Source organism: Silene latifolia, chromosome 8 (assembly GCF_048544455.1).
Source record: "Silene latifolia isolate original U9 population chromosome 8, ASM4854445v1, whole genome shotgun sequence".
NCBI lineage: Eukaryota > Viridiplantae > Streptophyta > Magnoliopsida > Caryophyllales > Caryophyllaceae > Silene > Silene latifolia.
In genome coordinates, this window is record NC_133533.1 from 48,040,540 (window position 1) to 48,058,982 (window position 18,443).

Consider the following 18,443-nt stretch of genomic DNA (forward strand, 5'->3'; position numbering starts at 1 on the left):
AAGATATTCAAGTTCTACTCATATTTCCATGTTTGTTTCTCAAAACCAATCTTTTTCCATCTATGTTTTCTACTTGTTGACCTTTGTTAATACCCATTGTTTGTGATTAGTGCCCTTTTGATTAAGTTTAAAGTGTCATTAGCATCTTAATTAGTAGTAGAGACCCACTTAGTAGCCATTAATTTACAATTCAAGCTCTAGTCTTATCCCCTTCTCTTGGGTACGACCCTTTACTTCCACTTTGCTATTGTTTTAAGTTTAAAGTTAGTAGAATCAAAGTTTAGGTTATAAATTGTTAATTTGATAGTTAATTCTAGTATTACGACACCTAGTTTTATTGCTACCAAATTTTGGCGCCGTTGCCGGGGAAGGGCAACATAGCTAGAACTTGAGTTTGTGAATTTATGTTTAGTTGTTTTATTACTCCTCTTGTTGTTAGAAGTAATAGGAAGTTCTAATTTGTTTGCTTAGTGCGAAGGTATATGTTTGGTTCCCCACAACACGGTGAATCAACTCCCGTGGAAGAAGACGCTTTTGGGGCCTATTCTTGGCTATTCACTAACCCTTGGTACCGAAGAGCCCAAAGAGAGCATAGAGTGGAAGAAACACCCTTAGAAGCCCCTATTGAAGAAGACCCTATTGACGTGGAGCCAATTGAAGTGGAATACCCTTCAATGGCGAATGATACTAGAACTATTAGGGAGCTCCGGGCAAGGAATTATGACACTCAACCTCTTTGCATTGCCTACCCACCCATGGGGGCTAATGCCAACTTTGAGTTGAAGGGCTATTTCATTCACAACCTCCCAAAGTTTCATGGACATGCGGGGGATGACCCAAATCGCCATCTTTCCGAATTCCATATGATGTGTGAGGGTGCAATTCCAAATGGTGTCACGGAAGATCAATTTAAGTTGAGAGCTTTCCCATTTTCACTTCAAGATGCGGCAAAAGATTGGTTGTTTTACCTTCAACCGGGTACAATCCGTACTTGGAAGGACATGAAGGCGGCTTTTCTTGAGAAATACTACCCCGACTCAAGACATAACCATGCAAAGAAAGCCATCACTTCTCCGGAGCAAGATGCAAGTGAGAGCTTATATGAGTATTGGGAGAGATTCAAGAAGCTAGTTGCTCAATGTCCTTACCATGGCCTTAGTGGTGATGACCTTTTGGTCAACTTTTGTGATGGTCTTACACAACAATACCAAATCATGGTTAATTCCGCTACGGGTGGTGGAGTTGACAACTATTCCGTGGCGGAGGCAAATGAAATCATAGGAAGGTTGGCCTTGAGTACTACTTGACCGAGGATGGTTGGCACGACACTTACCGTTCCTATGCTTATGAGTTCATTTCTACGGTATCCGAGGAGATTGTGTCGGAGAGTGGTGAGAAAGTTGTGAAATTCCGTTTGAACAAGAAGTGGCATACGGAGACCTATGACACCATTAGGAAAATACTTCATTTTTCCTTGCCCCCTTCCGACATTGTTGTGGCCCCGGGTAGGCTTGAGTATTTGTGGGAGGAGCTAACGGGTACGAGAGTCACAAACAAAGATGACAAAGTTTCTCAAATAACCAATCCCGTCATCCGTTTGTTAGGCCGTTTTCTCACCTCTCTTTTCACTTCCGTGGGTGAACCCACAAAAGTCAACCGAACCGTGAGGTCTTGGATTTATGCCATGTTACCGGAAGGAGTTGGATGCCCGGATTGGGCTAAGCTCTTCATTGATTCTTGCATCAAACATCGCACCAAGCAAGAGGGTGGAAAAATTAACCAAGGTGGGTTAATATCTTTTTTTGTGGATCACTATGATGGGGGTGTCCCCGACAATCAAAAGGTGAACAAGTGTGGGGGCTTTAATGTGTACCATCGCATGGCTCTTGAGAAATACAAGATGTTCCACACTCTTAGTACAAGACCCTTGAGAGGAATATGGTTGGGAGCACATGAACAAGGCTACCTAATTCTCCCTAGGCCACCACGCCGTCCACTACCAAGCGGGCACATGGCACGTGAATTCTTTTGCCATCCCGATCCGGAGGCACCCAACTTGTTAGCTCAAAGTCAAAAAGGAAGAGAAGAAGAAAGAGGAGAAGGGGCACATGAGGTTCACCACCTTGAGAGTACCTCCCACCAACCCCCTTTCTCTACTCACACCACCCATCAAGACACCCCTATGTTTGAAGCGGGGGGAAGCTCTACCTCGGTTGCCCCTTGGCAACAAGCTATGTATGACTACTTCAAAGATACAAGGGAGGTTTTTACCACTATTAGTGGGAGGGTGGAAGAGAACCGGGCTTGGCAACAACAACAAACCCCAAGATTAGAGAGCCTAGATCAATGGAGAAGGGTGGTTGATGAAAGGGGAAAGTTGATAGAGGAGGCCGCATCGGCTCAAACGGTTTTGATGAGAGAAATGATTGCCAATCAAGAAGCTAACCGTCTTTGGCAACAACAACTCGACCAAACGATGACGGCCAATGCGAACATGTGGAAAGAACAAAATGAGTGGAGGGGCCAAATGGAACACCAATTTGAGGTCCAAAATGCAAGATATCATGAATATGTCCAAGATTCATACCACGATGCAAGGACCCAAGAGGACACCCTTGGGATAGTTAGTGGACTATTTGGCATGTCCCTTCAACCACCAACCCCACCCTCCATCACCCAAGAATTTGTGGACCAAAGCTATGCCCGGGCAACAAGAGAAAGAGAAAGACGAGAAAGGAGATGGGAGAACCAAGGCACCTATGATCAAGGGGGTGCCTCGGGTTCTCATTCTTGAAGAAAAAGTTTGTGACTCCTCCACATTGAGGACAATGTTGAATGTAAGTGTGGGGGAGGAAGATGAATTGTAACATATGTAAATTTCTTTGTTGTTTAATGCATCTTAAAAAAAAAAAAAAAAAAAAAATGAAAATCCCGGCTAGGTGAAAACCCACAAGGGTGGGCGCCTAGGCAAGATTGGGAAAGGTGGCCGAGGACGGAATGAAAACCCGAAAGGGCATTCCGGGCAAAATGAAGAATCGAGTTGCGAGCCACCGATGAGAGGAAAGGAAAAGCTAAGGTGAAAACCCGAAAGGGCACCTTAGGCAAAATGAGGGATTTTCAAACAAAAAAATCGAAAAAAAGTGAAAAATGCAACACCAAAAAGATGGAGGGATAAGAAGGGAGTGATAAGGAGGGTCTTGGAAGGAGGTTAGGTCTAGAATTTAATTTCTTTTGAGTCACAAATACTTGTCCCAAATTGGTTGATTTTTATTTTGGCTACTTTGGTTGTTGATTTGCATAGGAGTGTGGCCAACCAAGTAGCATGATCATACTTTGCTTGGAGTGATAAGGGGGTGATATAAGTGGTGTAATATGATGATTTTGGAGTTGCTTAGGCCACTTTGCTTACACCTTGGGATAAGGTGAGAGTGGTCATCTCTTGTTGGTGATATAAGAAGGGTGGAGTTGAGTAATGAGTCGGAGTTGGTGGTTTGTTGTGTCTTTGTAAGAGGGAGTAATAAGGAGGGGAAGTGAGAGAAGAGAGTGTGTGAAACTTTGAGTCTAGATTTTTCGGTTCAATTGGTGGATTGTTTAAGAGGGAGTTATAAGAAGGTTGTAGTGAGGGAAGAGTGGTCAATTACACCTACACTAGTTCTTGGACTCCATCTATTGCTTGTTTCGGGTTTTACTCGGGACGAGTAAAAGTCTAAGTGTGGGGGTATTTGATAGCGTCAAATAGAGTCGAGTCAATTAAGTGTTGTTAGGTAATCTAAGTGGCCAAATGGAGTGTTTTGTCATTGAAAAAAGGAAGTTTTGGTTTGATTGCTTGCTTGAGTTAGCTATGATTTATAGGATACAAAGGCGCGAAGTCAACTTAAAAAGTCAACCCAAGTCAAAGCCGAGAGGTCACCTAGTCAAAGTCGAGACAAGCTTCCAAAGTCCCGACCCAAGCTCAAAGGAACGGGATAGATTCATCGTGAAGAACCCTTTACCAACGGAACCAAGACAAAGGGGGATCAAGGTGATGACAAGCAAATGAGGAAAAAGCATCAGGCCAAACCGCAGCCTGCGGTCCAGGCCGGAGCCTGCGGTCCAGGCCGGAGCCTGCGGTTTTGGCTGTCTCGCAAAATTAAAAGACCGTGTTTTGTGGAAGTTGAAGGCCCATCTCGGTGTTTAACCTAGAAAGGAGTGCAGCCATATATATACCCCATGTTTTGAACTCTCCCATTATCATCTAATCATCTAAGCATTGAATAATCTCTAGAAAATTGTAGTAAGCAAGAACAATTTATTTGGCATTCAAGTTGTAATCTTTCTTTGTTTTCGGGTTTTATGAAGACTATGGAAGGCTAGTTCTTCCCTTGCTTGATGTAATTTGATCAAAGTATCCAACTTTGGTAATTGTAAGACTCTTAAACCTCTCTTTATTTATCTAAAGTTCTTTCCTTGTGCTTAATCTCTTTTGTTGAGTAATTGAATGTTTGGGTTGGCCATCCTTGCATGTTATTTACTTGACTAGTGCAAATCCTAATGAAATGGTTTAATTTAGTTGGGATTGTTGAAGCAAATTTGTTGTTAGTTGATTTGGTTTAAAGGATTCTTACAACAAATAGGAAAGTTCTTGTCTTTTGCTCATTTGTATGGTTTAATCTCATGAGGAATTGATCCTAGCTTCATCTTTTGGTAAATTCTTAATGCTCATGCTTAGTCTCTTTTCATGGTTTAATGATTTGTTGCTTAAGCTTGAAGGGTATGTGTAGATGGTTTAATTTACATGTATCAACATCTTGAGGTGATAGTAGTGGGTAGATAATTGTGAGAGAGTAAAAAAAGAGTCAAGCTTTACCATTGTTGGGTTACTAAGAGAGAATTACATCAAGTATTCCCCTTTATATTGAATCTTGCATACTAGTTGTTTGTAGAATTGTCTCAATAGGAAGATATTCAAGTTCTACTCATATTTCCATGTTTGTTTCTCAAAACCAATCTTTTTCCATCTATGTTTTCTACTTGTTGACCTTTGTTAATACCCATTGTTTGTGATTAGTGCCCTTTTGATTAAGTTTAAAGTGTCATTAGCATCTTAATTAGTAGTAGAGACCCACTTAGTAGCCATTAATTTACAATTCAAGCTCTAGTCTTATCCCCTTCTCTTGGTAGTGACCTTTACTTCCACTTTGCTATTGTTTTAAGTTTAAAGTTAGTAGAGTCAAAGTTTAGGTTATAAATTGTTAATTTGATAGTTAATTCTAGTATTACGACACCTAGTTTTATTGCTACCAGGTGGTCAGATTTATTACCACTATATGTCGAGAGTCTTGTTTTAGATGACTTATTGATTATCAATTAGAACCGCAAGTGGGCCCTTTCAAAAAAAATAAAAATAAAAAATAAACGTAAAGAAATGACGAGGATAAAAATGGAGGTAATGTTCAAATGTAAGTTGTAACGAATAAAGTCAACAATACGAACCACTACGCACGAAGCGCACAGTAGACTAGAGACAATCTTCTTTTCCCACATCTCAGATTTCAGATCACTCACTAATTAAATAAACTCACCAAAAACGAAATGATCATCAAATTTCCATCATCGTCATCATAAATCTGTATCAACAATCCACCAATTCACATCTCCGGTGACCTTATCACCGGCAAAAATGGCGTCGCCGGAATCCGATTCCCGCCTTAAAGCAGTACTCGTACCTTCCTTGCAAAATATCATCAAAAACGGTTCATGGCGTAAAAACTCTAAGCTCGTCCACGAGTGCAAATCTCTCCTCGAAAAACTCACTTCCACCACCGGCTCCGCAACCTTAAGCTCGCCGGATTCTCCCTCCTCCGCCTCAACTGCCGCCGTCGGACCTCTGAACGACGGCGGCGCGCACGAGTTCTCCGTCGTCGACTCAGAACTGATCTTATCACCATTTCTCAATGCGGCGGCTTCGGCTAACCCTAAGATCGCTGACGCAGGTGTCACGTGCCTTCAGAAGCTCATCGCGCATGGCTATCTACGTGGCGAGGCTGACTCGGCCGGGTCGAGTCACGAGTCGAAGCTACTCGCGCGAGTCATTGACTCGGTGTGTAGGTGTGTTGAGGTTAATGTGAATGATGAGGCAATTGAGCTTCTTGTGATTAAGTCGTTGTTGACGGCGGTGACATCGACGAGTATTCGGATTCATGGAGATTGTTTATTGCAGGTTGTACGGACGTGTTATGATGTGTATTTAGGGAGTAGGAATGTTGTGAATCAGACGACGGCAAAAGCGTCGTTGATTCAGATGCTTGTGATTGTGTTTCGACGAATGGAGGCAGATTCTTCAACTGTTCCGATACAGCCGATTGTCGTGGCGGAGCTTATGGCTCCTCCGGATGAAGGAGGCACTGGTGGCGGAGGAGGTGATGGTGTGACGCAGCAGGTGCAGGGGTTTATTACTAGGATAATGCAGGATATTGATGGCGTGTTGAATACCGCTGTTGGAGGTGGCGAGAAAGGGAATGCAGGTGTTGTACATGATGGAGCATTCGAGACCAAGGTTAATGCGACAGTTGAGGGGACGAATCCTGCTGATTTGCTGGATTCGACGGATAAGGATATGTTGGATGCGAAATATTGGGAGATCAGTATGTATAAGACGGCGTTGGAGGGGAGGAAAGGGGAATTGGCGGATGGTGAGAGTGGAGAGGGGTTGGGGGTTGGGGTGGTGTTGAGTGAGAGGGATGAGGATTTGGAAGTTCAGATTGGGAATAAGTTAAGGAGAGATGCTTTTTTGGTGTTTAGGGCGCTTTGTAAGTTGTCCATGAAGACGCCTCCTAAAGAGGCGCTTTCTGATCCGTTACTTATGAGGGGGAAGATTGTCGCTTTGGAGTTGCTTAAGATTTTGCTGGAGAATGCTGGTGCTATCTTTAGGACCAGCGATAGGTAAATTCTTCTTAGTCACTGCCTCACTGCCTCACTGGCCTGTATAGGTTATTTTGGAAAATACCATGCGGTTTTTACCATTACACTTGTGTAAAACTGCTTTTGCCAATGCTTTGTCTTTTTTGTGTTGTATTTCTCATTGGTTAGTATGTGAAGATACACCGTCCTAATTCACTAGAGCGAGATCACAGTATGTAAGCTATGGGAAATTGTTTCCGTTTTAGTGTTTCACCTTATGTAGAACTACCTGCCAACGAGCAACCCAAAAACCCATAAATTTGTAGTCAAATTATGAGGTAACGACTTGTGCTATCCGGGAGGAACGGCGATCCATGTCGACTGTCACCATACCATATGAGTTTTATATTTGATGGGATGGAGTGGGGACCAATTCTCTCATCTTTCTGCCACATCATTCTACTTTTGAGTATGATGACTCCCTTACTAATAAGCTACCATGACTAACATATACTCCGTGAATACAAGGATGGTGTAGTGAGACCTGTAGATATTTGGACAGTATCGGGATTGAGAAGGAAGGGTTAGAAAAATTAGTGGGATGGAGAAAGTTATGGTCACCTTCTCTTGAGTGACGTTTGGTCATGCATTATGAGTGATGCCGGGATGGTAATCAAGAAACGACCTAGTTAGATCTGTGATTTATACCTATGTGCGTAACACACGATGTGGGCGAAAGGTGTTTCTCTTTACGGTTTCTAGTAAGTGCTACACTACTACCAATCCTAGTTAGTTGTCTGTGGTGGAGATGTTTCTCTTTATCATTCTTGATGATTCCTCAAAACACTAGAAAAAAGTTACTCATAGCTATCAGATGACCCGTAATAATAATTGCATCGAGAATTGCTTAATCATCTGTTGTTTCACATTTTCCTTTGTTCCGTCCAGAGCCAAAGAAATGCGAGTCTTTGGTTCCATTGGATGGCGTAGTTATTTACACAAAGTCAGAAAAGAACAACTCCTAAGTTATGTATTAAGCATTATGTAACATAATGCATGCATATGTGGAATATTGGGTAGCTCATGTGCAGTGTGCACGTACACTGTAATAAAGAAGTGAAATTCTTGATACTTCAGTTATTTCTATACGAGGCAGTTATTTGAATAATCTGTTTGTTCTAAACTCGTTCAAAGTTCTGAGAGAGTTGAATCGCCAATTGTTCAACATAAGCCTCGGTGCACAAAGTATTCGAGTTTTTGCAAAGGGGTACACAAGATAAACATTTACCATCCCATCTTGTTTGACTAGAGAACTAGCGAAATTTGGAGAATAGGAGGAGTCTTATTCTGGCTAAGGATGTGAGCTTTGAAAAATCAAACTAGGAAGATGTTTATCACTGAAAAGTTTTCTAGTCTTTGCCTTATGGAGAAAGCTCTCAAGAGAAAGTGGTTTTGGAGGTTAGCCGTCAGCCGTCAACAAATCATGGGGAAGATCGTAGCTAGCTATATTAGAGCGGTGGATCAAGATGGCCTTCTGTTCTTATTAAGATGTTTGTCTGGCTGTTTGCTGTAATGTATTGTATTTCGGTGATTGATGGCTCTAGAGCTGTTCTAGTGTTGCATTTACTTATATGGAGCAAAAATGTTGACACGTATTTTAGAACCCTTGACTAGAGTTACTTTGCTGCATTTAATCATTGAAGCTGCTTACAAGAATTACCTTTGCCTGATTTAAAATAGCCTATGCTCTGTCTTTCTTAAGTATATGTTTTCTTCATAAAGATGATGGACTATTTATGTTGAGGTTCTAATTCATCCTGTCTAATTTTTTTGTCTTTGGTATTACAGATTTTTGGGCGCTATCAAACAGTATCTGTGTTTATCATTGCTTAAGAACAGTGCTTCAACCCTTATGATTGTCTTCCAGCTTTCATGCTCCATCTTCATGAGTTTGGTAGCCAGATTTAGAGCTGGACTGAAGGCGGAGATAGGTGTATTTTTCCCTATGATAGTTCTTAGAGTCTTAGAAAATGTGACACAACCAAATTTTCAGCAGAAAATGATAGTGCTGCGGTTTCTGGAGAGACTCTGTGATGATTCACAGATCTTGGTGGACATTTTCTTAAATTATGACTGTGATGTCAATTCATCCAATATATTTGAAAGGTATGTTCTCTTTTTATTGTGTTAAAAAGATATAATCTCAGTAAAACCCTTTTTAATAGTTTAAGTAAAATTTATCTGTTGAAACCTTTCTAGTTAGTCGGAGCAAACAATAGTTCAAGTAAAAAACTGTTTTAACTTACTAACAGAAAAAAATTAAGACGTTTATAAAATCAGGATGTATTTATGAATTGTTGCTGATCCCGATATGAGTTTTGAATCCACTGTTTTTGTACTGTATTGCTACAGAATGGTGAATGGCCTCCTTAAAACTGCCCAAGGTGTCCCACCTGGTGCTACTACTACATTGTTGCCACTTCAAGAACCAACTATGAAGTTTGAAGCAATGAAGTGCCTGGTAGCTGTCCTTAAATCTATGGGTGACTGGATGAACCGACAATTGCGCATCCCGGATCCTCTTTTATCTAAGAACTTTGAGTCTATTGATAGCAGTCCTGACGGCGGTAGCCCTCACTTGGCAAATGGGACCGGGGATGAGCCTGCAGAAGGTTCTGATGTTCATTCAGAATCTTCAAATGATGTTTCCGAAGCACAAACAATTGAGCAGCGACGAGCTTACAAGCTTGAACTTCAGGTAAATTTAGCGCCAATTGTTTTACACTGTAGCTAGATAGGACTAAGGAAATGCTGATATTAGGGATCCATTTCTCCTCATGCTCCCTTCTATTCCTACTGGTTCTTGACCGAAATTTTTTCTCCTCTGATATGTTCAACTTCTCCCTTATCCAATCATTTATTCCTTATTAGTTTTTTTATTTTGCTTTACTCTCTGATGTACACTCTACGGCAGGAAGGTATATCTCTCTTTAATAGGAAGCCAAAAAAGGGAATTGAGTTCCTTATCAATGCTAACAAGGTGGGCAGTTCACCAGAAGAAATAGCAGCATTCTTGAAAGATTCGTCTGATCTCAATAAAGTGTTGATTGGTGATTATCTTGGGGAAAGAGAAGAAATGTCCCTGAAAGTGATGCACGCCTATGTAGATTCTTTTGATTTTCAAGGTATGGAACTAGATGAAGCAATTAGGGTGTTTTTGCAAGGTTTCAGGTTACCTGGTGAAGCTCAGAAGATTGATCGAATCATGGAGAAGTTTGCGGAGCGTTACTGGAAATGTAATGCAAAGGCATTTTCCGCTGCAGACACTGCCTATGTTCTTGCATATTCTGTTATAATGCTCAACACTGATGCGCATAATCCAATGGTTAAGAATAAGGTATAATAGATGAATGCAATTCACTTTTGGAGCTCATGCAGTATAGTCAGGTGTCACTGAGCTTTTTTTTCCCCTTTTCTTTCTTTAATACTCATGCAGATGTCAGCTGAAGATTTTATTAGAAACAACCGTGGGATTGATGATGGAAAAGATCTTCCAGAGGAGTATATGCGATCTTTGTATGAGCGGATTACTAGAAACGAAATCAAGCTGAAGGATGACATAGCTTCTCAACAAAAGCAATCTATGAATACCAATAGAATCTTAGGATTAGATAATATCTTGAATATTGTGATTCGTAAGAGAGGAGATGAAAGCTACATGGAGACTAGTGATGACCTAATTAGGCACATGCAAGAGCAGTTCAAAGAAAAAGCCCGCAAGTCTGAGTAAGATTTTAGTTTGCTTCATAATTTTCTTGCGTGCTAGGTTATGGGAAAATAGTTTCTCACAATATGGTTTTGGCAACTAGTTGAAAACTGCTGTTGAGTGCATTATCCTGGATATGTAGATCAACAATTGTAAAATTGTGAAGGCTAAAATTTCGTAGAGCAAGATAACATAATAAATTGTGAATGACATACTCCTCTACTAGTGGTGAGTGTTACTTCTGGCTCCCATGGATTAGGATATGATCCAGTTATCGTTTGACAAGTTAGTGTGCAAGTAGGGGAGACGTTTTGAGGGTACCAGAAAACGAATGGGGAAGCTAACAATTCATGCATGAGAAAGAGATGGGCATATTTTCAGTTTTTTGGTTGTGATATCATTTGTGTCACAGTTTCAATTCACACCAAATTGTTAGTATGATTGTAGGGTTTTTAGCCTACTGATAATGTCTGTTTCAGGTTTAGAACGTGAATTTTCGTTTAGGGAGAAGATTTTACATTTAATGTGGGTTTTCTCTCCTTTGTTGTTCCGAAAGTATACCCTTGTACCAAATTGACAACTTACTACTTAAGTACTTACTATTACCTTTAATTAATGTGGGTTTTCTCTCAGTTCCGGGCAATATTTGTCCTGATAAATGCGTAGCTAAAGATAGCAGGTGTATGAGATGTTATGTGTTACAGAAGAAACAAAGAGTCTTATCTGAAAAGCTAGAAGGGCGAAAAGAGAAATGTAGAGAGAAGGTTTAAATTTTTTTGGTAATTGTGTAGGAGATCGTAAATTTGTTTCTCCGTTGGGATAGATTTGCCGTCTTTTCTTCGCCTCTCAAATTTCTATGTACTTGTTTCTTGTAGGAACTATCATATGTTAATCTCAAAAGCAGCCTGGTTTTAGGATTCTAAGCTGCCTCTTGATTTTGTTGAAGGAATAACAGTGCAATGATACTTATAAAAGCTGCATGCTTTAGGGTTTTAATCTATCTATCTACTCTTCACCTCTGGCAAGACATTTAGAATCGAGCCCTAAGTTGTGTTTTGTTTATTTTGGCTGTCCTTGGTCTCTCTAGACATTTCATGCTGCAATTTTTTCCGTAGTAAATGTTAAATTACGGTAATTTTATGTCATATTTCTGTTATTTATATCATATAGCTATCTGTAGGTCAGCTTATTATGCCGCCACAGACGCTGTGATCCTCAGATTCATGATTGAGGCTTGTTGGGCTCCTATGCTGGCCGCTTTCAGTGTTCCGCTTGATCAAACTGACGATGAAGTGATTATAGAGCTGTGCCTGGAAGGATTTCGTTGTGCAATCCATGTTACTTCAGTGATGTCCATGAAGACTCACAGGGATGCTTTTGTTACATCACTTGCAAAGTTCACCTCTCTACATTCGCCAGCTGATATCAAACAGAAAAACATCTATGCTATCAAGGTATGTTTTGTGCTTGCTAAATCTGAAGAATTTTTTGTGTTCTTGCTCTAGCTGAAAGCATAATGCTTGTTACTGCTGTGTACAAAACATAATGGAAATGTGGCTCAAAATAAAACGAACCTGAGAATTTGCTCCAAAATCACTAAAAGGTAGCTATATTTGCGAAAAATGACATGCATCATATAATAGTCATCCAAGGTTTTGATTACTAGTTTTTAGAAAAAGTGGAAAATGTAATATAATTGTAATCCAAGCCGTTGATGATTAGTTTTTAAATAGAAGTGGAGACATTTTCCCCAAAATAATTAGTTATGACTTATGAGCAAGTAAAAAAAAAAAAATCATTGAAGATCGTAAGGAAAAATGTAAACAATAGAGAAAGATGTGTAAGTTAGGATAGCAAATGTAATGTATTATTTTCAAAACTAGCGCAATTAAGCTACTATAATCTGCGAGAAATTTGTACTCTACAAAAATGAACTTTGGCTGGAATATATTTGGAAGAGTTTTGTGTTGGTCTTTGGTGTATTGGCTTGATAGACAGTACTTGACTATCCTAGGATGGTTTCAGATCTTTGCAGTGGCCTTCCTAAATGGCAGTAACACTGCTCTAAGGCCTCAAGCTAATAGTTCTCATTAGTTAACCTACTAGCTTATTGATTTGCGTGCCATGAGAAGGGTGTTTATGTTAGGTTCTGTAGACTGCTCTTGCTTTGTCTTATTTTAATATTTAAACTTTTATGTCCCACAGGCAATAGTGACCATTGCAGATGAAGATGGTAACTATCTGCAGGAAGCATGGGAGCATATTTTGACATGTGTGTCTCGTTTTGAACATTTGCACCTCCTTGGTGAAGGTGCCCCTTCTGATGCAACATTTTTTGCAATTCCTCAAAATGATCAAGGAAAGTCAAAACAGGCAAAGTCCAATATTCTTCCACTTTTGAAGAAGAAGGGAGCTGGCAAAATGCAATATGCAGCTGCAGCTGTTAGACGAGGTTCATATGATAGTGCTAGTATTGGAGGCAATGGTTCCATTACATCGGAGCAGATGAATATCATAGTCTCTAATTTGAACATGCTAGAACAAGTTGGAAGTGGTGAAATGAACAGGATATTTACTCGTAGTCAAAAATTAAACAGTGAGGCCATCATTGATTTTGTTAAGGCACTATGCAAGGTCTCTATGGATGAACTACGATCTGCTTCAGATCCGCGAGTTTTCAGCCTGACTAAGATTGTTGAGATTGCGTAAGTATCATTTGTGCCTCCCAGTATGTTATCATTCGTTACATACTGTTAAGTTGTCTTCATATATGTTTTGTTTTCCAAATCAGGCACTACAATATGAACCGCATTAGGCTTGTGTGGTCAAGCATTTGGCATGTGCTTGCGGAGTTTTTTGTAACAATTGGGTGTTCTGAGAATTTATCAATTGCTATATTTGCTATGGATTCTTTGCGCCAATTATCCATGAAGTTCTTGGAACGTGAAGAACTGGCTAACTACAATTTTCAAAATGAGTTCATGAAGCCTTTTGTCATCGTCATGCGGAAGAGTAGTGCCGTTGAGATCAGAGAACTAATAATAAGATGTGTGTCTCAGATGGTGTTGTCCCGTGTGAATAATGTCAAATCTGGCTGGAAGAGCATGTTTATGGTATAGGCTCCTTTAACTTAATGTCTTTGTTCATTATGTGTAGTATTGTTTCTCTTTTGGATGATATTTTCGTTATGTGGTATCACAGTAGCCTCTATTAATAATCTCTCTGTTTTACTATTCTTGATATAGATTATGAATGGTGACAGAGATTAATCCCCATTTATTCTCGAATGTCATTCACCCTATGAACTATATCTTCGGTATGGTGGAGTACATAGCTTCTTTCTGGTTAAATCAGCTCTTGCATTCAAGGGAATTCCAGTTACCCGCCTCTGAACAGTGTTGGACTGTCTTCTCCATCCTCTACTGTGCCTTTAATTAATCATGTTAGCGGATCCCAAATTATTTGTTACAAGGCTTTTTTGTTGTATAAGTATTGAAAGAAGTGATTTAGGAAACGTGCTTTTCGTAAAGTAACTCATGCTTAAATGATTTAGTTCTGTCTTGAATGTCTGGGGATATGTGGAACACGGAAATCATTATGCGTTTGTGAATTTAAGTGCTCATAGGTAATTTGACCGAAGTTGGTTGTTAGAAGTAATTTTTAATGACGATCCTTGGCATCTGCATGTTTTCAGGTCTTCACTACAGCGGCATATGATGAACACAAAAGTATAGTTCTTTTGTCCTTTGAGATAATGGAGAAGATTGTTCGGGACTACTTCCCATATATCACCGAAACAGAGACTACTACCTTCACAGATTGTGTGAATTGCCTTATTGCGTTTACTAACAGCAGATTCAACAAGGATATCAGTCTCACAGCTATTGGCTTCCTGCAGTACTGTGCAGCTAAGCTTGCTGAAGGAGATCTTGGCTCAGCACGCAAAAATAAGGACAAGGAAAACTCAGGAAACATCTCTCCACATCTACCTGGAAAAGATGGAAGGTTGGAAAATGGAGAGTCAGCTGATAAGGTTGATCACTTATATTTTTGGTTCCCTTTGTTGGCCGGTAAGAGCATATGCATACCTTTTCTTTAAATATCTTAGGTGTAACATAACACTATCTGTTTGTTGACAGATGCACAACACTAATGTTGTTATCTGCCAAATGTGAAACTATATGCCAACTGACTAAATATGTATCCTGCCATTGTTGGGTCCGAGGCAATTGAGTTTTCTATTGTTATGCAACTGAGCATTCATCAGGTTTAATACCGTAGAGTTCAGGTCTGTGCGAAGCATCTGTAAACAAGTTTTAGGAGAGGGTTAGTAGGTGTCAGGTTGGAATCGTTTTCGGGTAATAGTTACAAACTCTGGTTCTGGTCAATTGGGTCTAAGTCAGGTCCTTTCTAGTGTTTATCAAGGTTTTTTTACCCCTTTGTTCCACAATAATCTTCTCAATTTTCAAATTTCTCTTCATTTATATTTTGAGAACTAAGAATATTATTGTGCTCTCGTATAATTTTAAATGTTTGTTTTGGGTCAATTCATGGCATCCTGGATCAGGTCCAACTGGTTTTGAGTTGGATCAGTTGTGTCAATGTCGGGTCCAACAAAGTTCAGGCCCTGTACATGACAGTTTGGGTATCTAATCATATTCTAGTTGCTGTGTTCGGTCGATTTATTTAGAATTAAGTCTGTTTCGCTAGGTCTAGTTACAGGTAGGCCTACTTGGATACTATCCCGAAAGAGATCCGTTTGGATGGGTGGGTATGGGTACAGTTTTTACACCTAGATTGACATTTTGTAACTATTAGTCTGCTATTATGCATACAATCCGGTGGCTATAATCACTTGATCTGTGCAGTATGAGTTGGTTTTGGCAGTATGCCAAGTCTAGCATTTACTCTTATCTTTACAACTGCATCTGCTTGATAGGCGCTTAGCGTCCTGCTGGCTTTAGATCTCTCTATACCATGCTTGTCCCACTATTTATGTTTCCTCTATGCTTTTTCAACCTGTTCGTTCATTCATAAAAGTGTGTAGAATATTGCGAAGACCCATTCCAGCTAACTGGTCTGGTCCTGAATGTTTGTGTGTTAGATTTTGATTCATCCATCCGATTGTAGCACCTGCGCTGGTGGTGGGGTTAGCTAACCTGCTTCACCGAAGGTCAAGCTGACTAGGTCCACAAGCCAGATCATAGAGCACCAAGTTTCCAAATCTCTTTAAACTTAATGTGTATCAGACTACTATCCCACAATTTTCCTTGCCTCCTTAGACACCAAACTTGAGTATGATTGATGAGCATTTTGGTGTCTTTATTTTTTATAAGGCGTAATTCTTACTAAGCATTCCTCTCATTCCTCTTATTACTTTTCGGTCTCAATGCAAACAGCTCCCTAGTACATTCATCTAATTTCTTAGATTGCTCATACGATTTCAAAATTTTTTATTGCACTTACATTTTGTAATTTGTGATCAAGATATGCTATGTCTGTTCGAAGTCGTTGTCTGCTGAACTTTAACTACTATAGGAGGAAAGAACTCCAAAGTGACCATTGTCCATTGATTTAGCCTTCTGTCCATGGGAAGTATTAGGGTCATTAATCCTGAGTTTACGGCTCCATTCTCTGTCAAACATATTTGTTCAAGAAAACTCAACTTGGCTGATTCCACAGTTTCTAGTTTGTGTATTTCCCAAATTATTAAAAATAAAAAAACCCGTCGAAGATATTTCTTTTCAATTCCTTCGCTTCTAACATGGTATCTGTGGAGTGTAAATAGGAGTAGACTTGGTTATAGTGAGCTAATTTGCAGTTTCCACTTTGTCTAATACTCGTATCAAACGATGCTCCATCATATTGATTATTTTCCCCAACTTTTCAATATCAGTGTGTGTGTTTTATTGGGTGTAACTTTATCAGTGTCTTTCCGTGACTTATATGACTCTATTTCTCTCTATTGCAGGACTTTCGGAACTTAGCTTTGATCCAAGACCTGAAATTAGAAAACGTGCGCTGCAGATTTTGTTCGATACGCTACGAAACTATGGCCATCACTTTTCACTTCCTCTGTGGGAGCGGGTGTTTGAATCCGTCTTGTTCCGTATATTTGATTATGTTCATCATGCTGTTGACACTACTGCAGAAAATTCATCGGGGGAAGCCATAGACAGTGAACTAGCTGACTTTGATCAAGATTCATGGCTCTATGAGACTTGTACACTGTCACTTGAGCTAATCGTTGACCTTTTTGTCAAATTCTATTCCACTGTCCATCCTCTTCTAAAGAAAGTGCTCATGCTCTTGGTGGGCTTCATTAAGCGTCCTCACCAAAGCTTAGCTGGAATTGGTATTGCTGCATTTGTTCGGTTGATAAGCAATTCTGGTGATCTCTTTTCAGATGAAAAATGGGTTGATGTGGTTTTTTCCTTGAAAGAAGCAGCCGCGTCTACCCTTCCAGATTTTTCTTTCATCTTTAACGAGGATACTTCAGCAAGTAATAATGAAGAAACAATTAGTAGAGAAGGTACCAGTGAGCCGACTGAAACTGATCCTGATCTTGATACAGAGGGCTTAAGAACCCGGCAGTTATATGCTGCCATATCTGATGCGAAAAGCCGGTGCGCTGTCCAACTCCTGTTGATCCAGGTAAGCATGACTCATATGCAAATTAGTATACTAGGTTTAGAGCCCGTATATTGCATCAATCTAACGTTCACTTTAAAGTTTAGTGCAACAATAGTTTTAGTTTTAATGTCTTTAATACGTAGTACGAAGTACATTTTAGAAACACTGTTTGAGATGAGCTTGCCATAATGCAAACATGACATGACTCTGGAATATGCATTAAATTTATTCTTCTGTTTAATTGGCAGGCTACAATGGAGATGTACTCAATGTATAGATCACAGATATTGGCAAAGAATGTTTGTGTCCTCTTTGATGCTTTGCATGCAGTTGCGTCACACGCACATAAGATTAACAGTGACACCAACCTATGCACTAAGCTGCAGGAATTTGGATCTGTCACTCAAATGCAAGACCCTCCACTTCTACGCCTTGAAAACGAGGCCTACCAAATGTGCCTCACATTGTTACAAAACCTCATGCTAGACAAGCCTCTAGACTTCAACGAGGCGGAAGTAGAATCCCACCTCATTAATCTTTGCCGAGAAGTGCTTCAATACTACATTGAGACTTCATCAGGACAAGCAACTCCGTCAAATGCTGTGCAACTGTGGAGGATTCCCTTGGGTTCGAGGAGACGTAGAGAATTGGGTGCACGTGGACCCCTAGTAGTGGCAACACTACAGGGCATATGTAGTTTGGGAGACGCTTCCTTCGAGAGGAACTTGATAACATTCTTCCCTCTTCTTTCTACCTTGATCAAATGTGAACACGGGTCGAAGGATGTTCAAGTAGCTTTGAGTGAAATGCTTAGTGCATCAGTGGGTCCTGTCTTGTTGCGGTCTTGTTGATCTTGGCCGAGTGTCATTCTGCAGATTTGATGTTGATAATCTATCTGACACAAGGTGTTGCAGTTTCGATTTTGTTGTTCACTTCTCTGTTCCATAATTATTTAATTTTTTTTCTAGTGAATATGATAGCTTTGATTGAGTTTACTCCCTCGTGTGCCTCCTCCTATGGTCTCGATGGATGGCATGGCAAAAGAGATCACAGATTATATCGGGAGCTTTGTTGTATGCTTTTTAGTAAAAAAAAACGTGAGTAGATATTAATGTAAAGAGTTTTCCTGAACGAGCATTCAGAAATTGAGCTTCTTCGACTTGAA

General features: G+C 40.0%; 1 protein-coding gene across 1 annotated transcript; it reads left to right on the top strand.

Moving 5' to 3' along the window:
* Positions 1–5,482: 5,482 nt before the first annotated feature.
* LOC141596809 (brefeldin A-inhibited guanine nucleotide-exchange protein 2-like) lies at positions 5,483–18,443 on the top strand. Its single transcript, XM_074417059.1, has 11 exons — positions 5,483–6,921; positions 8,728–9,045; positions 9,292–9,637; positions 9,854–10,276; positions 10,376–10,665; positions 11,826–12,099; positions 12,851–13,350; positions 13,437–13,758; positions 14,340–14,715; positions 16,617–17,299; positions 17,527–18,443. Exons 1-11 carry the CDS (start codon positions 5,660–5,662, stop codon positions 18,127–18,129), a joined length of 5,397 nt encoding a protein of 1,798 aa, XP_074273160.1. The 5' UTR covers positions 5,483–5,659; the 3' UTR covers positions 18,130–18,443.